This window comes from Podarcis gaigeae (assembly GCF_964106915.1).
Source record: "Podarcis gaigeae genome assembly, chromosome: 16".
Classification (NCBI taxonomy): Eukaryota; Metazoa; Chordata; class Lepidosauria; order Squamata; family Lacertidae; genus Podarcis; species Podarcis gaigeae.
Genome location: NC_139693.1, coordinates 22,595,456 through 22,620,528, shown reverse-complemented (window position 1 = coordinate 22,620,528; position 25,073 = coordinate 22,595,456). Strand labels below are relative to the sequence as shown.

At 44.4% G+C, this 25,073-nt stretch overlaps 1 protein-coding gene across 5 annotated transcripts in view; it reads left to right on the top strand.

The window, feature by feature from the left end:
* Positions 1–25,073, top strand: part of PXN (paxillin) — a 62,286-nt gene that overhangs the window by 24,489 nt on the left and 12,724 nt on the right. For 2 of the 5 annotated variants that reach the window (XR_014558991.1, XM_083716996.1), the window contains exons 2-9: positions 10,752–10,978; positions 13,543–13,640; positions 14,892–15,031; positions 15,604–15,805; positions 17,190–17,325; positions 20,662–21,648; positions 22,828–23,094; positions 24,046–24,426. Coding sequence is in view for 4 of the 5 variants with exons in the window: in XM_083716996.1 (XP_083573122.1) it covers positions 10,752–10,978; positions 13,543–13,640; positions 14,892–15,031; positions 15,604–15,805; positions 17,190–17,325; positions 20,662–21,648; positions 22,828–23,094; positions 24,046–24,426 (2,438 nt within the window). In the remaining variant the exon portion in view is untranslated. Of the gene's footprint in view, positions 1–7,221; positions 7,275–10,751; positions 10,979–11,436; positions 11,684–13,542; positions 13,641–14,891; positions 15,032–15,603; positions 15,806–17,189; positions 17,326–20,661; positions 21,649–22,827; positions 23,095–24,045; positions 24,427–25,073 lie in introns of those variants that run through there. The other 3 variants (XM_083716998.1, XM_083716997.1, XM_083716999.1) reach the window with 3 other exon arrangements.

Below are 25,073 nucleotides of genomic sequence, written 5' to 3'. Positions count from 1 at the left end.
CACGCTTTTTATTTTTTAATCCACAGCCTTCTTGTGTAACCCAGTGGCGCATGGCTCGGGCGTGCTGCAGGTCCTGTGGTAAGTGCTGCCCCCTGGGTAAGTGGCACCCAGTGCGCCCCACCCCTACGCTTCAGTCTGAGTTAACCTCACTCCTCTCCTGTGTTGGAGGAGTCCTTGCTAGTTCCCTGACTTCTCTCTTTCTCTCTCTCTCTCTCTGTCTTTTTCTTTTTGTGAGAGCTCAAGGACATGACAAAGCGACAATGTTTAGAACTGGTTGGTTTATATATAGAGATGACTGCTACTACTTTTCCATGTGGAAATTCAGCTTCCAACTTGGTTTGGATAGCTACTGTCCCTTTCTACTTTCATTCTATCCCCGGGTCCTAGGTTTGCATTCTGATTTGAGTAATCCTCTCTGGGCAAGCCTACTCCTTTCAGGTAGGAGAAGAGCTAGCATCTATTCATCTGGGTTGGTTCTTTTAGCAGAGGCAGCAAGTGTCCGTCCTGAACGAATGCTTAAATGATAAATATACCCACGCCTCCAATTCCTGAACAGTTGCTCACCAAGTAAAACTATCCTGCCAGGGATTGGGTTACTGCCTTGGGATTGTGTCCTCCTTAAATGAGTAGTGAGCGCTGGGGAGGGCCAATTTACTTTGTGCAAAAGGGGTGGGGAGTAGGCTGATGCAGTCTGCCTTTTTTAATGTGAGGGTCTATTTCTGTCTGAGGGTCTCTTCTGGGCTCACAAGGACTTCTTAAATTCAGTCTACCGAAAAGATGCCATTCTAAATGCTTCTGTGCTCTCAGGACTTGTGCTAAGTGTTGGGAGTTCAAGCTGTAGAAAGCTGTTTGCATTCATTCTGTTGAGCCTGTAATGAATGAATCTATAGTGCAGACAATTCTTCAGCCATTCTTTTTTGTGGGGTAGGGGCATATATATTGTGAGCATTCCTTTTTTCCCCTCACTGCAGTTAGATGCACAGATTCTGCTTCACATGTTACAGACAAACTTGTAGAAGCCTGGTATATTTCCACTTTCTGTTCCCCCTGTATTCCACAACACATAAGAAGAACCCTATTAGTTCAGACTACAGATCAATCAAATGCTTGTTGGTAGGGCTGGCTCTGCAATCCCCTGCCTCCTGCAGTGGGCAGTGAATCACAAGAGCAGGTACTGGAACAAATCACAATGTGGGGAAAACCGTGAAACCAGCCAATGCCTCTACATACATAGCTGTCAACTTTTCCCTTTTCTTGCAAGGAATCCTATACGGAGTAAGGGAATTTTCCTTAATAAAAGGGAAACCTTGACAGCTATGCTCTACATAGCTCCATCCTTATTTCAGTTATTGTGATATATTGGTATATTTAGCTGGTGATATATCACAGTGTTGAAAACCAGATATCGCCTAGCTCTACTTGTTTGCCACACTGTCCAGTTAGATGCAGGACCCAAACACAAGAACACTCTTTCAGGTACTGGTCTTCAGTGGTATATTGTCTCTAAACCTAGTGGTCGCATATAGTGTAATGACCACTGTCATTAATAGACTTCTACTCCATGAATTTGTCTCTGACGCTTTTAAAGCAATCCAAGTCTGGTGGATATCACCATCTACCCACCACAAGTGGACAACGCTACACTATGCATGCGAAGTGTGTGGCCTCCAGTCATGTGATCTGGTCTCCCTGGGGTTTGGGTTGACATCATCCATTCTCCCTCCCAACCCTCCAGGCATATCCTTTGATAATGTGTGGGGCTCTTCCTGGAGCGTTAACAAAATAATTGTTGGAGTGAATTGAGTTGACAGCTAGATATGCACACAGCCTGAAACTCCTCTTATCTGTTTCTGTAAATGATGGGTGGAGGAATATGGTTAACGTGGGAGGGGGCAATTGCCAGCATTTTTGTGTGAGTAAGACAATGGCTTTATGTTATAAGCCAGCTGAGTGGGTAGGAGGCAGACAGCTTATTATTTATGCTGGCTGAGCCTGTGCAGTGTAGGGTGGGCTCCATTATGCTCCTTCATTGCACTCATCTTGTCCTTCTAGCAAGGGCATTCCAAGGATGCATAGGAAGTTTCTGCTCCGGGGCAGGAGTTTAAAACACTGTAGCAAGTGCAGTCTCCAAGCTGTGTGTCAGCATAAAGGCAAACCACCCCATAACAGTCATGCCTCATGTTGCGTCCGCTTCAGGTTACGTGTTTTCGTGTTGCATCCTGCAGTAACCCAGAAGTACCGGAATGGGTTATTTCTGGGTTCCGCCGCTTTTGCATACGCAGAAGTGCAAAATTGCACTGCACGCATGCGCAGATGCAGCACTTCAGCTTGCTTCAGTTCCATGTTATGGACGGGCCTCCGGAATGGATCCCGTCCATAACATGAGGTTCCACTGTACAGTGGTACCTCGGGTTAAGCACTTAATTCGTTCTGGAGGTCCGTTCTTAACCTGAAACTGTTCTTAACCTGAAGCACCACTTTAGCTAATGGGGCCTCCTGCTGCTGTCGTGCCGCCGGAGCACGATTTCTGTTCTCATCCTGAAGCAAAGTTCTTAACCCGAGGTACTATTTCTGGGTTAGTGGAGTCTGTAACCTGAAGTGTATGTAACCTGAAGCGTATGTAACCCGAGGTACCACTGTCGTAGTGTTTCACCTAAAGGCTCCTGGAGAAACATAATTACGTAATTATGTGAAAGGGCCCACGTAGCCTGGAGTCAGTTATCCATGAAAATGGTCGAGAAACAGCAGCTAATGCAGAATGCATTGGCTATCTAGATTACTAACTGAGACAGAATATTGCAATTATATCACACATGTGCTATACCAGCTGCAGTGGTTCTCTGTTTCTTAGTCCAATTCTCAGTGCTGGTCTTGGTCTTGGTCTTGGTCTTTAAAGCTGTTCATGGCTTAGGACCAGGGCAACTACGTGCCTACCTATATGTTAAAACTTTCAGTAGAGGATCTTCTGTGGCTGCCCAGCAGGGAGCTGTCTTGTGTGCCCGGACCAAGCATCACTGTCCCTTCGCATTAGGCTAGGCTCTCCCTTTTGAGTCCTGTAGAAGGCGCCATTCAAAAGGTAGTCAGTACATTCTGGGAACCTCCCATAAACACAAACACATATACAGTGTTACCTCAGTTTACGAACTTAATCTGTTCTGGAAGTCCGTTCTTAAACCAAAACTATTATTAAACTGAGGCACACTTTCCCTAATGAGACCTCCCGCCACCGGTATCCTTCCACCATTCGGCTTCCATTCTTAGACCAAGGTAAAGTTTGCAAACCAGGACACTACTTCCAGTTTTGCGGAGTTCATAAACCGAATAGTTCGTAAACAGGGCTGTTCTTAAACCGAGGTACCACTGTATATCTATCTATAAAGGTAAGATGAGAGGGGGCAACAAGTCCTTGAATTTCTTTCTTTATCTTTTTATTAACCTTCATGTAAATCCTCTACATTCACAGAGTACAATACACTGTGTTTGTCTCTTGCATGCTGCATAGGGTCATTCTTCAGAGAACTGGTCTGTAAATGTTGCTAATGATTTGTTAGAAATAGCTGTCATTGGCACTATTTTTCTCTGTGTTTGGCTTCACTGCTTTTATAGAGAAATCTGGGAAATGTAGGAAAACGCATTTTCCTTGCTTATTCTGCCTAAGGTGCCTGCATTCTTGGCTGGCAAGAACCAACATGCAAGGATTGCTGAAAAGCCTGCAGCAAAGTGCCTAGAATGAATGAGCTCTTCCCCTGTCTGATATGAGGGAATGTGTGCAACTAGGAACATAGTGAAGGAATGTTTACTGTATAACTTGGGGTCACTTGTGGAGTTTAAGTAAGGCACACTTCACCTGAAACTTGTTCCCCCACATTTTTGTAACATGCCCTCGTCTTAATATAGGGATGGTTTTATGCCAGGCGCAGCACTATTTCACAACTTTCCCACTGTATGATCAGCCAGATACATTGTTCTAACACAATGGTAGAATCTGCTTCATGGTACATGAAACATATATTGCACCTGCTACCAGAGCCCTAGCATTACCTGGATATTATCTGGAGGTAGCTCAATTGCATATTGATTTTGTACAGTTGAGCAACATCCGGGTCAAAGACTAGGAGCCGGCAAGAACAAATAAACTAAGACTTTAAACAAGGGGGCCAGGCTCCATGCTCAGTCAGTCATGTAATGCTCTGGATTACCTTTTGTCTATCACCGCCTCTCATGGTCAGTTCTCTCTCTCTCTGTAAAAGAGAAAAAAAACCACTGAGCCACCTTGGGGTTATGAGAATAAATAGGAATTGTACTTAATATATTTCCCATGCAAAAAAATTATATAGAAATTATTGCTGCAATAAAATATTAATTTCATAATGGTAGGATAAATTAAGGTCTAGATGTTTGGGCAGAGGCATATTTTTGGAGATATTTTGCTCATCAAAACCTTTTATCAGGAAAACCTCCAAGCCATTATTGCTTTAATGATGTGGGAAATACAAACGTTTTCAAAATAAATGGGGGGATATCATCAACAAACCAATCTGTATTGTGCTGAAAAATTGTGCAAATGCATGAGTTACACAGAACTCTTTATTTGGTTAAGCAAACAGGTCTGCATTTCCTACAAGCATTTTCAGAGTTAGCCTAACTTTGTCATTTGTGGATCCATACATGGCTGATGTTGTGTGTGTGTGTGTGTGTGTGTGTGTGTGTTTGAGAGGTTTGGCTGCAGCCTATGACCTAGCATAGGTAGAATTTGCATTTGATCCAGGTAATTTGCCCCTGTTGGCACTGGTTGTCTGTCCTTCAGCTGGCGTGCCTGTGTTGCTGCATATTTTCTTCTCATAGTGAACACAGACTGTATCAGTTGGCTCCCTCAGGACTATAACATTGTAGTCACTGGTTATGCTTCAGCATAATTTGTCACCAGCCCTTTTGATCAGATCCCACGTGAGAGATCAGCACCCAGTATTTCTTCTTCCTATTCCTCAACAGTGGAGCATGCTGCTAAAGTCAGGAAGGCAAAGGATGTGAGGTGGAGGAAGTTAATGAATAAACCTGTGATCTCTGCCATTTAACTGTTTCATAGGCTGGGCTTTCAGTGTTCACTTAGAAACCTCCCCTGCTTTACTTTGCCTGCATGCCAGATTGCTAAGACCAAAGGAAGGAGATTTTCTCTTTGGTGGAAAACATGTTGCTTAAGAATCCATCTTTGCTCACCACACTTTTCTACTGGCTGAGTTTGCAGCTCTAGCTTTGTTTCTGGCTGAAGACCATTACTCTGCATTTGTTTATAATGTTATATATAATACATTCATATAGAAGATCTGCTTGCTGGAGGAGAAAGTAAGTTGTATCATAAACTGAATGAAAACCTAGAGACAGCTGCTTGGAACACAAACTAGTCTAGGTTGCCATGTGGCCTAAATCCTACTACACCAAAAACCCTCTACAGTACTTTTTTATTTACATAGAGTTGCATCCAATAATAGCCATACATAAAGTACATCCAGTGAGATTAATGGACTTGACAAAATTAGATCCACCAATCTCAATAAGTCTAGTCTGAATAAAACTTACTTGGAAGCAACCCAATAGTTATATATATATAATCATTTGCACAAGTCATTTACATTTAAATTATATAAATCCCATAAAATAAAACAATCCTTCAGACTCATAACAAATCACTGAAGAACAGTTACTAATAGCATTAGCAGTCAGGCCTTCTGTTCCAAACCCCTGCTTAGAGAATTGCCTTCACTAGCTACCTTAAAGTATAAAAGATGGGTCAGTAGGGAGGATGTTCCCCCCTTTTTAAGCAGCAACTTAAAAAGCTGCTTCCCAGGCCCCCACACTACTTACTTTACACTGTAGTGAGGAGGAACCACCAGGAGGGCCTCATCTGTTGATCTTGGAGCTTACCTACCTACCTACCTACACAGAATCCCTGTTTAGAGATGGTGCCTCTTAAGGGACCCAGCTGTGCCCCCTAACTTTTACTGTATAATGCGTGTTCACAACTGCCTTTTAAGCAGTAGTTGCTTCTTGCCCGCCACATTAACTTAAGCAGTAATTTTCTATACTGGAAAAAAATAAATGTCTAGTCTACCTTACCCTTTGGACTCTGAGAACTGCAGCAGTGTCACCCAAAGCTATTGATAAGGCACTGCACCCTTCACAAATCATTCATGAACAAATGTGAAAAACTTGGTAAATAACTTTTTGAAAAAAGTTAGGGAGTCAAGCAAATTGTCTATTGTGCATCACTTCCAGTTCCAAGCAAGCCTGTGTGACGTATTACGGAGTCATTAATCACTAAAAAGGTCAAAGCAAAGCAGTGTCAATCGCCAGAGTTCATCATATGTAGTACTTCTTAGTAAGAGCTTGGGTCACATCCGTGCCTTAAATTTAAAGCAAATGGCTTCTCTCTCCCCCGCCACCCCCCCCCCCGAATCCTGGGAGCTGTAGTGGACACCTTACAGAGCCACAGTTCCCACCACCCTTAAGAAAAACAGTTCCCAGGATTCTTTTGGGGGGTGGTGGTGAGTATGCATGCTTCAAATGTATGGTGCTGTGACCATGGTCTCAACAGATGTTGGCTGTTTTTACTGCTAAGACAGCTGTTCCTCTTTGATTTACCTCTGACTGAAAAGGGAAGAAAAGCAACTATCCAACAATGAGGACTTGTGTTGAATATGTGGGATATTGTATTTGAAAAGGGCACTCCATCTGACTACAGTATCTTATGCCCAGGAAGACAGACATAGTTGCAGTTTATTCCAGAATTCTTATCTTTCAGGCACCCTAGAAGGAAACAGTGCGTAAACTGCCATAGAGGTGTGTCCAGCTGTAGCTGCAGCAGAAACCTAACAATGTGAACAAACACTCCCTGGGAACTAAGTTTCATCCTTTTCAGAGACAATATTAAGCATTTGTTTAAAAAATAAGGGAAAAGGGCAGTGGAGTGGGAAAATGTGCCTGCATCAACAAAACTGCATACAGGACAGGCAACTCCATTCCCCTCTTTTCTCTGGACTGTTGACCTTTGCAATTGAGAATTCCTCCTTTGGTAATTCACAGAGTGGGGGGTGCGTGTGAGAGAGAGCATGTGCACAAGAAAACATGATTTGATAATCATTTCACGAGGAAAGTTTTTGTCATTCAGAGCCACACCTTCTCTGATAGAGCTTGAATCATAAACTGTGTACACATAGTCACACATTCAAAGAGCAACAGTATTAGAACAACTGCAGCTCCTTGCCCTCTTCTCTGAGGTATGTATTCTGCGCCTTGGGAATCCTTGCTGCATATCGTGTTCCTTAAAAACAAGTCCTCTTTCTAGGCTGTGCTCCAGTTACGTACCCTGAGGGAACTGAGGGGTTCACAGATGACCTTACGAGTCCTTCTAAATAACTTGGAGCCCCTTCAGGCTTAGGTTATGTTCAAGTGTCGTTAATATGAGGATGGCAGTAATCGTGTTAGCCTGGTTGTTTGAAAGGTATGTTGTGTACTGAGATGACCTCTTGTGGGGAAGGACTGTGGCTCAGTGGTAGAGCATCTGCTTTGCATGCAGAAGGTCTCAGGTTCATTCTCTGGCATCTCCAAGTAGGGCTGTGCATGTCTCCCATCTGAACCCCCAGAGAGCCTCTGCCAGTCAGTGTAGACAATCTGATGGTTGATCAACCGATAGCTGGACTCTGTATATAACTGTTTCCTATGTTTGTCTTACAGACAAACACATTGACACCAACATGTAAAAATGCCTGTGTACAGTGGTACCTCGGGTTACAGACACTTCAGGTTACAGACTCTGCTAACCCAGAAATAGTACCTCGGGTTAAGAACTTGGCTTCAAGAAGAGAACAGAAATCGTGTGGCGGCAGCGCAGTGGCAGCAGGAGGCCCCATTAGCTAAAGTGGTACCTCAGGTTAATAACAGTTTCAGGTTAAGAACGGACCTCCGGAATGAATTAAGTTCTTAACCTGAGGTACCACTGTATTTCTGAATTTTTCCTTCACAAGCATGCAGCGTGTAGTTTATACAGGCAGTACTCCTTACTCCCGAAGGGAGCGTTTTACCCTGGAGGCACTCTATTAGTAATCTAATTAAAACAACGCCTACAACATCTTTGTCTTGAAAGACATGCAGGGTGCTCAGACATTACTTCACCACTCTTCGCTATACATGGCAAGATTTTATATGTGGGCTGAAGCCTTGAGTTGGTGTATACTTTAAAGAAGAATTTAATAACCTGTGACAACTTCATCAGACGAGCTGGTATATTTATTCACCAATGTGTTATTCACCTAGAAATGAATCCGTAGGTTGCAGGGTCCTCCAACCATCAACTTACTTGTTTATTGAAATCTCTTTTTGAGAGAGCCAAGGGAGATAAATAAAGCAAGCAAAAGCAGATACCCCATTGCAAAATCTCCTTGTCTGAGTGTTCAGTTTTGTATGCAGTACAGAGACATGGGTATGCAGTGTTGAGGCACTCTCCTGATCTGGCCATGTAGGTGTGTGTATGCTGAGTATCGTCTTCATAATTGGGTGAACAGTAACCTAAGAGGGCAATAATGTTTTTTCTTCCATCTCTGAACATCTAAAGATTGCTTTATGCACAACATATTTTGTTAATAGGTGCTATTTCTGCATAGGAAATTGCACATAGACCTTAACAAGTAATGAACATGAAGACTTTCCATCTGCTATGTACAGCAAAATACGTGTATGCCGACATCACATGCAGTTTTGTGCCCATAGTTTCCTTTATGACTGTGATAGCAACATAAGAGTGAGTTCATAATCAAAATGGCCAGAAATTTGAGTTCATATGGGGACTTCCGAGCAGTTTCTGAAGCCAGCCAGAGTCAACTGCCGTTGCTGCGTTTCCCGGGGACATTAGATGAAATCTGGGGACATTCTGGGGATGGAATTTGTCTGGGGACCTATTTGCAAATCCTGGGACTGTCCCCGGGAAGCATAACCCTGGTAACCCTAAGAGTCCCCTAATTGTTCCCTAGGACTTCCTTCTCAAAGCCTGGGAAGCTTCTGCTCGGCTTAGGAAGGAAGGTGCAATGCTCCGATGGGTCCAAGAACCCTCCTTCCACCTTCCCAAAGCCCAGGAAGCTTTGGGAAGGAGGCAGGAGGGCACCAGTATCCTGTCAGGGGCCTGCTGCCTTCTTCCGAAAGCCTGGGAAGCTTAGGGAGGGAGGTGATACAGGCATGATGTGGCTCCCCACCCCCATCGCCCTCGCCAGCTGGCATCTCTGATCCTACAAAAAAATTCACCACATGCCATTGATAGTTAGGCAGACATTGCCCTAGAAACACAGCTGGAAAATGAGCTTTGTGTGACTCAAAAGCTTACTTCTCTTTTTGAAACCTTAACTGGTCTATTGATAGCGTATTGTCTGGTTTGCCTTCAACCTTTCCTGTGCTCCATTTCTCTTTGAGAGTAGCCTGACTTGGCAAATGTCATCCATTGTTCTTTTCCTTGAAGCGTCTTTTTACAGCAACTCTGGCTGGGATACACTGCAAGTTGCTGTAGCTTGTTATGCTGCAGACAAAACCTCTCATCTGTTGCACAGTTTCGCTTCTTGCACTTTTCTTCCTCCCTTACTAAGCAAGGACAGGCTGTGCTAGCTTAAGTATCCAGATTTCTCCCTGCCCCACTTTGCCTCTGCCTTTTTTGAAGGTGCATTTTTATCTGGGAGAGGCTTTTCCTCCCCTTCAGGAATTTGCGATCTGACTCAGCATGTTGAAAGCTATTTGCAGGAGGCAAAATTGCATTTACCTGGCAGGGAACCGATCTTGTGTTAACTCTTTGCACCTGGGAAGCAAGTTTGTGGGCCAACAGAGTCCTTTCCTAGATGTCTTTGGATTTTGAGGAAGAAAAATATTTCCCGAGATCTCTTCGTTGCACAAAGCAGTGCTTGTGGCCACGTTTTGAATGAGTTCATGACACAGAACTAGTAATTAGTCTGCTTCAGACTTTGGTGGGTTTGTCTCAGAGAGAGGCCTGCTTAGGTTCCTCTTTAGCAAAGCTGCAGGGGCTGAGGAGTCATTACTATCTGGCTTTTCTTTAGATCTTCAGGGTGCTTTCTTGTTGCTATCACCTGCTGTAGTGTCTTGGTCTGTTTACTTTTTTGTAAAGGTAAGGAAGGTTTTATTAATTGTGTTGGCGCAGTGCTGGAAAGAACAGCAGGTTTCTAGAGACTTAGTTTCTGACAGTATAGTGAAGCTTGTTGAAGGGCTTCATTCAGGATAGCGATGCCTGTTGACTTGGCTGGGAGGAGTGAAAGAAAGCGTGTAGGCCCAGAGGAATGTTTTTCAGTCTGAGGGCTGCATTCCCTTCTAGGAGACTTTCTGGGGGCTGCTGTGGTGGGCAGGGCTGCAGGCAAGACAGAGCAATAGAAGGCTTTGTTCTAGCCATGCAAAAAACCAGAGGTTTCTGCGTACACACACACACCCCTGTCCAAATCACACATGCATGTACCTTTCACTCCTGGTGAGCAAGATGCATTATCACCATTCAAGTACACATTCTAGCCAGCAAAAGCACCAGAGAAGGGCTTGGAACAGGGCCGGTGAGGTGTGTGGCTTGGAATTGGGACATGGCCAGGTTAGTCCTGAGAGTCAGATAAAGAGGCCTGGGGGGTTTCGTTTGGCCCCCAGGCATGACGTTCTCTACCCCTAATATAGACAAAACCCTCCTTTTCTAATTCTCCTCTTGTATGTCTTCTGTGCAGACGCATTGTTAGCAGACCTGGAATCCACTACCTCTCACATCTCCAAGCGACCAGTCTTCCTGTCAGAGGAAACATCTTATTCGTATCCAACTGGAAATCATACATACCAGGAAATCACTATACCTCCTCCGGTGCCACCCCCTCCTTCTAATGAGGCCTTGAATGGGACTGTAAGTGAACCTTTAGACCAGTGGCAGCTCAGCATCCCCAGAAATATTCACCAGCAGGTAATTTTGCTTGTCTGTCTTAGTTATGCTCGTGGAACTGAGGGAGCCAGTTGTTGGTGTGTTGTGGAGCAACTTACTGTCTGTTAAAATATTTGTATCCCATATTTCCGCTCAGAGCTGGTTTATGGCCATATTAATAAAAGCATTTGCTCTATTAACATAACATGAAAACTTTACTGCCAAGAACTGAAAATAAATGGCTAGTGATTGTTTAATGCTTCTAATTGGGATTGGATGCTTCCTCGTTTAATTGGAAGAAACCTCTTCTGGCTTCACATTGTGCTTGTTACCAGCTCACTTAAATGCTTACATGGAAACTGACTCTCCCCTCCCCACATAGCTCTGAGTAAACATGGCAGTACTCAGCTTTAGCTGGCAGCATAATGTGAAGATTGCTCAATTTTTCTTTTGGTCTGTAAAGCTAGACCTGAAGGTTCACGCCCTGAAAACACTACTCACAGTCTCCTCACCAGTGCCCTGTCTGAAGCCACAGTGGAATGATGCAGATCTTAATCAGTCACCTTGGGGCTTTTGAAAAAGAGATTGTAGTTTTGTAGATCACAGGTATATGAGCCATAGATCAGATTGGAGGAAGCATGAAATGTGTTTCTGGAGGGGGGTGAAGGCTAGCTCTAGGGAGAACAATTTGTTACCAGGTTGCATCCTGTTTGTTCCACATTCCAAGATCCCAGTCATGCATTGCATGTAAGTAGAGAGTGAGCTCTCAAAACTGTTTGGGCATGTCCAAATGCGGAAGTGGCAACTTTTTGTAAAACGGGGGAGTGCGGGGAGAGTAGTTTTCTTGCATGATCTGATTTTTGTGTAGATCAGTTCTGGAGGAAAGTCACTATTCTAACAGCTGTACAAGTTGGGTTGTGAGCCTGAGTGAGCAGCTGGCTCAAGGCCATCCAATTTGTCTATATTCCCGAGGAAATAAGTGAACTGTAACTATTGCTACTTTATAAAATAAAAGGTGCTAGGGTTTGATCTGGAAGCCTGTGTGTTAGGGGTAAACCGTGATTTGCTTCCTTGTTACTTTGCATGTTCCAAAGGCTGAATTCACAAGGGGTTCTTGGGGTTAAGCTGCAGCTCAGACTAATCTCCAAACCCTGATCTCCCAAATGCTAAGACCAGCAGATTTCACTGAACCACATAGCTTTGCATGCACCCTGAATTGTTGTTGTTTTGTTTGTTTACAGCAAGGCTGGGGAACCTTTGGCCTCCAGACATTGTTAGACTGCAGCTCCCATCATCCCTCACCCGTTGCCTACGCTGGTGGGAGCTGATGAGAATTGATGTCCAACAACATCTATAGGGCTAAATGTTCCCCAGCCTTGCTTTAGTAGTACAACTAAAGAATAAAGTGTGCATTACATGGAACTCCATGTATCTCTCTCCTGATAGTTGAAGGAAAAGCAACATCTGGGGGCTGCATTTGGGAGCTGAAAAAGGGTCTGCTTATTCCTTTCCAGCTTATTTTGCTTTGTCATCCCCCCCCTTGCCCGCCCCTAGACGGCCTCTCCTCAAGCTGCTTTTCTTGGGGGTGGGAAGAGCACATGGGAGAAGAATATTCTGAAAGAGGCAGCAACCAACAGGGAAAGGCTTAAGGGCCTACTTGCCATTCCTTGGCCTTTGATTTCAGTCTTCAGTGGCAGCTTTTCATTTTTTAAAAAAATGTCAGGCAGAGCTCCATACGAAACCTGTCAGCCACCCAAATTCATAATTGGCTATGAACATACTAGCTGACCTTAAGTAGTCCACTGCCTACCAACCTTTCCCACTAGGGATTTTAATGATGGCTTGCTGTGAAGATTACGGTGACCATTGCAGTGCTAAGCCAAAAATCTGAGACTCAGATCTTAGCCATATACTGGAAACTATGGTCAGTGGCTTACAAACAAATTCGGGTTTTAAGCCAGTTTCAAACTGTGTCTTCATATCCTGGCTTGTTCTGACCATAGTGTCTGAGTGCTCATATAACACAGGAGCACAGGAGAAGGGTTGTCTGCAAGTGCAGCCTTCTCATTTTGACTTACTTTTGTGTGTTAATGTGACAATTTTATAGGAATGGGGTGGGGAACCTCATACCCAGGGGCTGACAGTGGCTCTCCAAGCCTCTCTGTCTGGCCCTTGGAACTCTCCCCAGGCCACACCCATCCCCTCCTTTACCTTGCACTCCTAGTGTTTCTGTCTTTTGCTTGTCTGGAAGAAATATAGAGAGGGTTGTGTACTGTGTGTGTAGAAAGCAGCCTACTGTGCAGAGGCAAAATTGACATTTGTTGCTGTCCCCACTTTTGACTCTGGCTCTGTCCACCACTGATTTGAGGCCCTCAGAAAGTTGGACATGCGGCCCTCGGGTTGAAAAAGGTTCCTCAGCCCTCATTCAGTGCTTTGAATTTGAAAAAGGACTACATACTTGTGCTAAGATCCATGGGCAGCACAGTAGTTGGGTGAAAGTCTCTTGCACAGAGCTGGTTCTGGAACAGAGATTTTGACTCATATACACTCTCTCTGTCTCTCTCCTAATAAATTTAAATGAAATGTGTAAATGGTTCTTTCTGCAGCCACAGTCCCAGTCTCCTGTGTGCAGCTCCAGCACTTCGGTGTCCAGAGAGTGTGCCATCTCTCCTTCACGTGTAAGCGAAGAGGAGCACGTCTACAGGTAGCCCATTATTCCCATGCTTACTCTCCCAAATCCCCCCCTACACTCAGCAGCTTATGGTGAAGCCAGGAGCAGGTTCTGCTTGTGGTGTCGGAAAAATATTGGGCACCCATGTTGATACCACTTCCTGTTTCACTTCAGAGCTAGTTCTTGGGGATCTTTTCCTACTGCGTTTGTGGAATAACATTCCTTAAACAGGATTTTGAGGTGGCGAAATGCAGTTAACTTTCTCTAGCACAGCGGAGTTAGGAGATCAGGATTTTTATTTTCTACTTTACCATTCATTTTAGATCTGCCTTCAGTAATCGGGTTTTGATCACTGTATCTCCAGCTGTAAAATGGAGATTTGGGTGGCTGTCATTCCCAATTAAAGTTATTCTAAATCTGTAAAACAAAAACACTATTTAAGCCAGTCTAGCAAAATGCCACCAAGGCATCTCAGACTGCATCATAAATTGAAGCTCTGTGTATATGTGTGTGTATCTGTGTGTGTGTGTGTGTGTGTGTGTGTGTGAGAGAGAGAGAGAGAGAGAGAGAGAGAGAGAGAGACTGCAGCTCCATGGTGATGGTTCTTAGAGGCTAGAGTGGCTCTTTAAGGTGCAATGCAAGCAAAGGTGACGGGGAGGAGCTTGGATGGATGCCGGCAAGAACAATTACATATACAGACAAGTGAATTAAGCTGTATGTTCCCTCACCCCAGTAGGTTTTGAGGAGAGAAATAAGAGAGAGCTCCACATCAGGTATATTCTGGGGAAGGGCTATAACTTTGTTGTGGAGCCCATGCCTTGCATGTAGAGCTCTAGATACATCAGCCCTCGTTGTTGCCAGCTCAACAGTAAAACCTCAAATGGGATGAAAATACAGTGGTACCTCGGGTTACATACACTTCAGGTTACAGACTCCACTAACCCAGAAATATTACCTCGGGTTAAGAACTTTGCTTCAGGATGAGAACAGAAATTGTGCTCCGGCGGCGCAACGGCAGCAGGAGGCCCCATTAGCTAAAGTGGTGCTTCAGGTTAAGAACAGTTTCAGGTTAAGAACAGACCCCCAGAACGAATTAAATACTTAACCCGAGGTACCACTGTAAGCCAGTTGGGGTTTATCACTTTTGATGACTTGGAACTGCGTTTATATAGAAGTAAAAACAGCAGCAACCATCCCTGCAAACCTATAATGCAAGTAGCTTAACAAGGTTTAATAAAAAGATTTGTGATCGATTCGCTTTCCTTTTGATCCCTTGAACACCAGTTTCCCCAACAAGCAGAAGTCTGCAGAACCATCTCCCACCCTGATGAGCTCTTCGCTAGGCAATAACCTGTCAGAACTGGACCGACTGCTACTGGAACTGAATGCCGTTCAGCACAACCCTCCCAGTGGCTATGCACCAGGTAGGAAGCAATAGCTCTGGCAGCACAGGACAACCATAGGTAAATTTGATGGCGGGAGTCAAATTCCTGTCCCCTGATCCTGGATCTGTTGCCTGCCCCATGCACATGCTGCGCTCTGACTCCCAGTGTAACTGAGATGCCTGCAGACTTGGAGAAGACACACATTTTGGTGGTCCCCAAGTAGCCCTTAAGTTATAATTTGAGGAATTAAAGTACAGGGAACTGAAGTGCCACATAATATTCATTCTGCACTTGTAGCAAATGGGTCTTTTAGCATGACAGTACCTATAATTCGGAGCTCCCTGCCTATTTACACCAGGCAGATGCTTTTATTGTCCTTTTTTTGCAGCCTACTGAAAACATTTTCTTTAAGCAAAGCCTATCCAGACACAGAAAATGTTGACATGTTCTTTAATCTCCCTAAAGTTTACTGTTGATCTGAGTTATCTTTTAGATATCTTGTTTGATTGCTTGTTTAGAGGTTGGTTCTATTACAAGCAAGCAAACGTGCATTTCCTTTTGAATAAATAAAATGAATAAAAACCATTTGCCTGTGTCTTTCTGCTTATAAGATGAAGCCACTAGGAGCCCTTCATTGCCTGGTGGGACTGGATCTCACTACGGTGTCCCAGAGAACACTACCTCTTTGAACACACAATCAGCAACCCCACCGAAGGAGAAGCCCAAGCGGAATGGAGGGCACGGCATTGAGGATGTGTGCCCTAGTGTGGAGAGCCTTTTGGATGAACTGGAAAGCTCTGTGCCCAGTCCAGTGTGAGTAACAACTTGGCCACTTTCTCCCTTCCCACTATAATCCCAGGGCGGTGCAGGAAGCAGTGGTGTCTCACGTCAGAGAATGCAATATGGGCCAGTTTCTGGTTCCTCAAAAGAGAAGGGGAACTTCTTTCCAAAGAAGAAATGGAAAACTGGGGCCCATGGGTTATGTCAGGGGTCAACAAATTTCACCAAGAGGTGAAGTGCTCTCATGAGCAGGAGCAGCAAGGGTGAAAAGACGCAACCAGGGAACGGATTGGTGTGATTTTGCAGTTTACAAGAGTGGGTCTGAGAAAAAAGATAAAGAGACTGATGACATTTAGAGGTCAATAGTGGAAGCTTAACTAGAGAGAGGAAAAAGGAAGCCAGTGTAGAGGAAAGGGGAGCATATTGTGTGAGCAGAATGGGTTAAGTAAGCTGCAGAATTCAAGAGGGAGGAAAGAGGTTTCTGAGAGGAAACCGGAAAGCTGAGAAGTGTTGCAGTAATCACTGCAAGCAAATAATGAGTGTGCTCGAGAGCATTACATCATTCAGGAAGAAGAGAAAGGTGGGCTTTGTACATGTTCCAGAGCTGAAAGCAACAAGGTTCCGCAGCTATGACTGTTGAGAGAGAGGGAGGAAGAAAGAAAAAGAGAGAAAATTTTTAATTAAAGATAGAGAAAATTTTGATTAATTACTTTTAATTAATTAATTTTCATTAATTAAAAGATCAAGATGCAGAGGCTTGAGGGCAGAGGAAACGATGGAAGTGTCTCTTAGAAGGTACTGTGTTTGAGAGAGAGTAGCTCTGTTTCTGTTACATACAGTAGCTCTCTTTCAACTCTCAGCATCTTCAGGTAGCGTTTGGAGAGGCCTTGGAGAGCTGCTGCTAGTAGCTGTAGACAGTACTGAGCTAGATGGACCCATGGTCTGACTCTGTACAAGGCAGCCTCCTATGAAGGGGAAGGGACCATAGCTCAGTGATAGAGCTGCTGATTTGCATGCAGAAGGTCCCATGTTCAACCATTGTCATCTACAGGTAGGGCTGGGAGAAAACCTCGTCTAGAACCCACTGCCAATCCATGTTAGATGAGCTAACTACTGAGTTAAATGAACCCAATGGTTTGATTTGGTATAAGGCAGCTTCGTGTATCCTCAAACCAGGCCCAGATCTGCACGTAATGGATAGTTGTGCCCATGCATGCCTCAACAGGAGAGTGTACCTGTCTCCAAAAGGATCCAAAGTTTTTATCTTCTGAGTGACAAGAGCCAGATACAAGCAGGAAGATTGTGGATAAAACAGTTCGGTGGGAGGCAGGGAGGAAGCCTTGCTGCGTGTCCTTGGGAAGAAATGGCCACCTCCCTCTTCTTAGCAGTGTCTGATTGTCTTCTGTCTTTCCCTTAGTCCAGCTATCACTGTGAATCAGGGTGAGATGAGCAGCCCCCAACGGGTCACCTCCAGCCAGCAACAGACTCGCATATCTGCCTCATCAGCCACAAGAGAACTGGATGAGCTGATGGCTTCACTTTCCGACTTCAAGGTACCCAGTCAATACCATTCTTTCCTGTCCCACTCACTTGTCAGTGTGTCGCCTCCACTTTTATTTTCCTGAACCCCTCTCCTCACGCTGCTGCATAAAGGACCAGCCCTCATTCCTCCTTTGGGTGTTCGTGTCTTAGAGCGATCTCTACACTGGCGGCACATCTATTAAGACCCTGGACTTTTGGGTCTGTGGTGCATGGATTCATTCTTGCCCTCGTGGCATGCCTCAAGAGCCGTACACAGCACATTCTTTTTCTTCCACTGATTTCAGAACTGAGCTGTCTCTTCAAGGAAATACAGTTTCTTCAGTCACACATACCGTATACTAGTTTGCACATCTCATGCATACCTTGCTAAATATGCAGGAACACTCAGCCCTGCCCCCTGCCCCCTGCCCCCAATAAACCCAAAAGACAGGATGGGAGAGAAGAAATTCTAAGCAAGTGCACTAATGCAAAACCAGAATTGCTTGATTACAAAAAAACCAACAACCTGGAAGTCATTTTTAAAATAATAAAATAATTGTTAAAAACAGTTAAAAACAAGTATTTCAAATATTTCAAAAAATAAAATCAGTGATAAACTAAAAATAGATTAAAATATATGTTAAGAAGATACCACTAAGAATGGTATTTTTAATCTCTTTTTTAATAATAATTTTTTATTAATTTTCAACACAAATATACAATTATATTCAATTTTTAACAAATTAATCCTTTTTTGACTTCCCTCAGCTGCTCTGACAATCATCCATATTGATCTCTCTATTTCGCATTCCTTATTTTTGTATTGCCATTGTCTTCCCTCCCACTTCTATTTCTTTCCAACAATACATCTTATAACTCACAGTGCTTCTTGGAACCCCACTAGCGTTGTTTGCACATCGCATATACTTTTCAGATAATCCACAAATTTCCCCCAGTCATCAATAAACTTTTGATCTCGGAGATATCTATTTTTTCCAGTTAATTTGTCCAACTCTGCATAGTGTGTCAATTTCATTCTCCATTCTTCTATCATCGGTATTTCCTCCTGCTTCCATTTCTGGGCCAATAAAATTCTTGCTGCAGTAACTGCATATTGAAAAAGTTTACTGTCTTTTCTTCTTATTTCCTGGTATTTTTAATCTCATCTCTCCTATTCACAAGGGTGAGGGAGTCAATGACAGCCTTTCACATGCATAGTTCAGCACAAAATCATGATAATGCCATTGTGGGAACATTCTGTTGAGTGTCCAAAAGAATCTGTTAAGAAAAGTCTGGGATAGAACAGTTTCAATATGTGCAGTTTTCACCTGTTCATGATCTTTTCCGTGTGCACGTAGCAAACCTTCAGTTCTTTCTTCCCTTTTTGCTGATTTAAATTCAGTGAAAAATCCAAGGAAGTCGTAGGAGCGTTGTCCTTTTCTGTATTGATGAAAAACAACTTATTACAAGTAAAGTTATGAGGTGTTAAATTCACATTTTACCTAGCAAATGGGGGGCAAGAACTACAACACATGTCACATAGGAACTTGCAGCTTTTGGGATGGAATGGCTCCTTGCCAAGAACAACATAGAGGAGACAGCCTGAGAAGTAGCAGAAGAGACAGACATGCCTGTTGGATAAGGGGTGGGGGAGAAGCCAGAGAGAGAGAGAGAGAGAGAGAGAGAGAGAAGAGGATAGGTTCAGGCTTCAAGAATAATACCTGCTTTGGTGAGAGTAGTGTGAGCTTCATTTGGTGCTGTAAAAGAAAAAGCAGTAGGCTAGGTAGGTAGAGGTGCAGAACATGAGGACAGAACATGGGTGAGAGATTGTGAAAGTGTGAATACAGAGGAGAGTGGTGAGGTTCAGGATCTGAGCACTTGCAGAGATGAACCATAATCCCCAGATCCCCAGCTTTCATTTTTTTTATTTAAAAAAGAGTGAGTTTCTATCATTTATGGAACCCTGAGACATGAAGTAAAATATATAAGTAGTAGTATTTTTGCGAGAAACTCAGCTGCTTCCCAGAGCCGTAGCTAGGTGATCTTGCGTCCCTGGAAGAATCATCCAGATTGCACCCCCTAGCCTTAGAAAGCTCTTCTTTCCGCCTCTCCTCCAACCCCAACCCATTCAATTCACCCCCTATTAAAAACCTTTTCTTATGAGACAATAATCAATATTTTTATTTATAGACATATTTTAAAGCTTATTTTGCACCCTACCCTCATCTGCGCCCCTGGTGCAGACCCACCTCACCACCCCCTAGCTACAGTCCTGCTGCTTCCCCATGCTAATCACCTGACAGCTCACAGTTATGTTTTTCTGTGCTCTTGTGTGTCTTGCAACTAGCGTAGAACAGCTTGGTGCTTTTTGTTGTTCTTGTTTCTTTTTTTTTTTCAAAAAAGAGATGCCCATTTTGTTGATAGATTAGTTTGGTTGCTGCTGTCTTCTGTGCCACTCCCCCTTCAGATTTAGAAAAGCAACAGCAGCACTAACAGTAAAAAGAGATATTTTAACTTAAAACAATGATAATTGTAGCCTGCTTGATTTTCACAAGAAATTCAGCATAACTAGCAATATTAAAATAAGATATAAAATAGTCCATAATTGCAAACAAAATAAGATACAAAATAATTCATAATTGCAAACCTAAAAGCTAAAAATATCTCTCTCCCCCCCCCCCCCCGTGTAAGCAATTATTTTTGAGAAGCTGAACTGTCAGCAAACATGCAGTACTAGTTAAAGAAATGGTTGAATTGCAGTCAATAAGTTTGTCAGATCTTCCCCTTCCTGAATGATGGGCATTCATTGTTCCCTCTAAAGTTTGTTGTGCACGTGAGACTGAACATGTGGATTCAGAACAGAGCATTGTTGTTTGGTTTAAAGGGATTTAGTCTCTGGGCCATATCTCTTTTCTTGTGGATCCAGTTGCATGAGGACGAGCATGTCCCTTGAATCTTCTGTTGCAGGTCTCCAAACCTTCACTTTCATTGCTACCTGAGCAAGCAGTGGTGTGTCTGTGTGTGGTGGGGATGGTGGCTTCTTGAGCAAGCTTGCGGCTCGTGTGTCACAGTTATGTCAAGTGATTGTTGGCTTCCGGGTTGGTTTCTGGTATAACCGACTTGAGTGACCTAGTTCTGTGAAGAGGGGAGGACAGAGACAAAACAGTGCTTGATGGCTGCCTATTGTAAGAAACTGCAGCACCCTTTCCAGATTTCCATTCTGCCTTCTTGTTCTTTCTGGCTAGCCTTAGGTTAGAGCCATTTTCCTTTTTCTCATCACTTCCCTACTCCTCCTTTCCCCTTCTTCCTCTTCCTTCAATTCTGTTTCCATCCTTTCTCCCCTCCCACATTTCTTTATCTTTTCACAGACCTCTTCTACCATATCACTGATCTCTGAACCCTCCCTGGAGCTACTTCCTGGCCCGGTTGGCTCAGATGCAGCCCATGTGCTTCCTAGTATATCTTTCCTGACTACCTCAAAGCAGCAAGCCATGGGCCACTCTGAGGGTGTTCTGTCCCCTCTGGCACCTCTCCCACTGGAGGTACTCCATATTGAAGAGGAAAGCAACAGCCCAGTCACCGCTGTGATTCAAGAGCAATCTCTCATCACCCCTTCCAGACTCTGGACTGAGCCACTGCACCCAGAGGCCTCTGCTACTCTCACAAGCTCAGACGGACCAAGCAGAGAGTCCACTTCCAATGTGAAACTTCTCTCATTTTCCAAGGCGGAGTCATTGCCCATTCATTCTGATGTAGGAACCCTGAATCAGAGGCATGCAGAGCCAAAAGGACCTTGGAGGGATGAGCAGAGAGATGAAACCCAGGCTGCAACAATGCTTGTTTCAAACTCCTGCATAAGTGGCAAGGTGAAAGTGCCAGTGCCACAAGAGTTGGAACCTGTGTTTGATCCAACAGCTGATGCTCACAAAGGGATTGGCATCAACAAAGGAGATTTGGATGGTCTGAACAACTCTAAAGCATCTCACTTTGCACCAAGACTACAATCAGAGGGAGATGGTGTCGTGCCAACAATGCACAGACCTGGTCCTTTGAGTGTTGATCAATGGGAGAACTGTCCAGGTACCAGAAGCCACTTGGGCCAGAACATACTGCATGGTACTGAAGTCCAAGATCCAGCCAGGGCAAGCAGCTGTCCTGATGTTGCTGAGAAGAAGCAAGGTCCAGAGAGGATGCCTAGGAAAAACAGCCTTCAGAGTGCTCCGACGAGTGAATGGAAAGAGCCACTCTCCTGCGTAGCAGCTGCTCCAGGGTTGACGGGAAATGCCTGGAAAGAGGAAATGGATCTGATTCCTTCTTGCAAGATTCCTGTGGAGAGGATTTCTACGTCAGGCCAGGCAGGCATCAAAGTGCATGTAGTGGCGAGTGAGCTAGTGTGGATTTCTTCTGCCGGTACATCTCATTTGGCTGTGCATGGTGTGCTTTTGAGCCCTCTGAATTAAGCTGCTTTGCATGCTTCTCTGAAGTGAGACTTAGTAGCAGCTGCATGGGACTGTGAACTGGGAAAATGCTGCAGGGAAACAACTTATTTTGGCAACCCATTGCACATTGGCCCCCATGCTCAGCTCCCATAACGTTGTGAAGACATACCAGCCGCTTTCATCCCTCTTCTTAGTGGAAAGTGTGGCTTGGAGAGAGAGAGGGCCTTGGAAGCTTATAACAATTAGAGCTCAATGGATCTCTTCCTAACAGCAACCCACTTGCTAGATTATTTGTTTTGAGCAACTGGTGTAGTGGAACATTACCTACAAAAGGTCAAGCTACAAGAAAATCAAACCACCATAACCTAGACTGTTTTGATGCTGCATCTGTTCTCCTACCGATGGAATTATTATGAATATTATTATTTATTAAATTTGTATACCGCCCTATACCCGCAGGTCTCATGTTGTTTCACACCTTGATGAATCTGTACGTCTTGATGCTTTCACTTAGCTGGCAGTGCGGGATAGTCCAGTGCCTCCATGAATTTACAGTGCATTGTGCATGAAGATATTGCCATTGGTTGTGGTGTTTTAAAGCTGTTCCTAACACTTGATCTAGCACATTTGGCCTAGGAACATAGGACGCCACCTTACACGGAGTCAGGCCATTGGTCCAGCTACCTCAGTATTTTCTATGCTGTCTAGCAAGAGCAGCTCTTCAGGGTTTCAGGGTTTTCAAGCCCTACCTGGATATGCTGGGGATTGAACCAGGGACCTTTTTGCATGCAGAGCTTGTAAACTACTGAGCCATGGCCCTTCCCCTACTGCAACAAATTATTTGCTCTCTGTAATCAGTCCTGTTTGTTCAGCTGGCATGGCTGACCTTGGAAGACCTAGCTCAAGGTTGACTTGCTGCTTGGGGATGAGCCAAAAGGATTTGTTGTTGTTTTCATCCCTCCCCTTGAAGAGGCAATGGCTGCTGTTTTTCCTGCTCCTGGTCACTAACCGTTCTTGAGCTTGAAGCATGTGCATCCTGTGTTTTTGTTACCACTGCAGCTCTTGTACTGAAACTGCCATTTCCCTCCTGTTAAGATAAAATCTGTAATCAAGCAGACAAAAGAGACTTCCCACGTGCACCCGATGTGCCGCGATCTCTCGCCACGGCGCAAGCTGGGCCCAGCCATATTTCACAAGACGGTCTCCCAAGACCGCTTGATTGAGGAACTGCAAGACAGGTTGGGCATCAGCAAACCTGAACAGGAGGAGTGGAGAAGCCCAGACAACTGGATGACCGAGGGAGTCATCATTATCTCCAGGCCACAGAAGAAAGAGCAAGATGGTAGTCAGCAGGTAGAAAAGGTAGAGAGCATAATGCCTTGTGGGTTTTCTTGTCTCTCCTCCAGGAGTCTCCTATCTGGTATATTGAAAATGGCTTAGAACACATCCATACAGCACTTGTTAGCATTCAAAGTGTGGAGAGGTAATCCACATCACCGAGAAGCTCAGGAATTACCTTTCACCCTCTTGGTTCAAGAGAAGCAGCCAGCTGTGTAAGCTTCACAGCTTACTGTGTGCATCAGCCATGCTGGATGCTCAGGGACTAGCTCAAGCTCAAGCTTCTGGAGTGGCAGATGAGCACATGCAATTCCTGAAATGAGAAAAGTACAGATGTGCCATCAGAATTCTTATATGAGTAAGAATCCGTCCCTGATCACCAGTGTTTCGTTGAACACCAGGAGAAAGCAAGGGGATTCAAGATGGGTTTGTTAGCCAGATGATTAACAGCAAGGTCTTAGTGTGTCTTGAGTGTTAAACCTGCTGGAAACCTACTGGAGAGTTACTTTTTGTCTAGATGACTCAGATCACCCTTACTGTTTTTCCATGCTGGCTTGTGACCTAGATCCCTCTATATGAACATGGGAACTTGCCCGTTTTCACTGGAAGGCATTTTAAATGAAGAGTGTGGGACCCTGGATCTATTAATTTTTGTTCTGTAGGTATGGCACACTCAGAGGTAGAACAATATTCCAATTTTTTACTAAATGAAACATGATTTCATTGCCACATATGTTTCTGCAGATTGAAAGTGCATAAAGGCAGATTCTGGCTATTATTCCCCCTCACGTTTGATTATACTTGACTATTGCATTAGTTTTTTTATAATTTCTGCTTGTTTTGCGGCCAGACTAAGGCTCTACACTCAGAAGTGGGTCACTTCTTTCATTTCATGTTTTCTCCTTGGTCAATGCAATTCCTCTGGACTTAAGTGCCTCTGGACTTGTTTATGTTTTCTTCCTGCTTCTTTCCTAGGTTATAATTCCTGCAGAGTCACCCCTCCCTCTAAGAAGGACAATTGCTGTTCCACCCTCTCCCCCACCACAGTTTCCTAAAGACGTTTCAAAGGCTGCCTCTGTCAAGGCTGCCTTCTCTTCTCCACTCCCTCACCCTCCGCCACCACCTCCTCCCTTGCCGCCGCCGCCACCACCGCCATCTGTGCACGTTCCCCAGCTGCGCTATGTGCCATCAGCTCCACCTCCTCACCCTCTGCTCCAGTGGGAAATGCTTCTGGAGGAATGCCCCCCTTCCCAGGCACAGATCCCAGCAGAACCAGTTGAAGTGGCCTCTCCTCCCAAGATGGTGGTGTCAGTTGGTTGCCAAACGGATGAGGATTCATTCTTCCCACCAGATCAGGCATGGTCTCCTTTTCTTTGGGCTCCTGACTTACTAGAATAGTGCCAGTGTGAGCCCAGCAGATACAAGGTTGTTCATTTTTTGGGGGGGGGGTCCTCCTCTTAGACTGAATGTTTGGGCGTAAGCTTATTCTGAGCTCACAGTGAAGAGCAACTATTTGGACAGAAAACACATTTTAGCTTTCATAGTGGTGCTGAGTACACATGAGTACACTCTGCCATGTGTGTGGAGTTGGGAGTAGTGCCACAAAGGGAATAGTGTGTGGCCCACATTGCGGGCAGTGGTTGGGTGAAGACTGAGCTAGATGCACGAAGCAGTCTGTGTAAGGCAGCTTACTATGTGTCCCTATGTGGCCCGTAGAAACTTATTGCGCAAGCAGTTTTCTTCTGCCTTCATGAGCTGTTCAAAGGTTTTTGGGAGCATCTGAGCTTTTCCTACGAATCCTTATGCTCCACGGTTTTAGTATGGTTGCATACTTGCTCCATGCTGGCGTTTTTATTTTTAAAAGTGCTGCAGAACCACCTGTATGCCACATAGCTGAGTGCTCAACTTTCTCCATCAAGTGGCAAGGATCCCAGGGCAATGATCAGTTCCAGTTCACTGTAGAAAAAAGGCTGCATACAGGTTATGGGTGGTAAACCTTATGT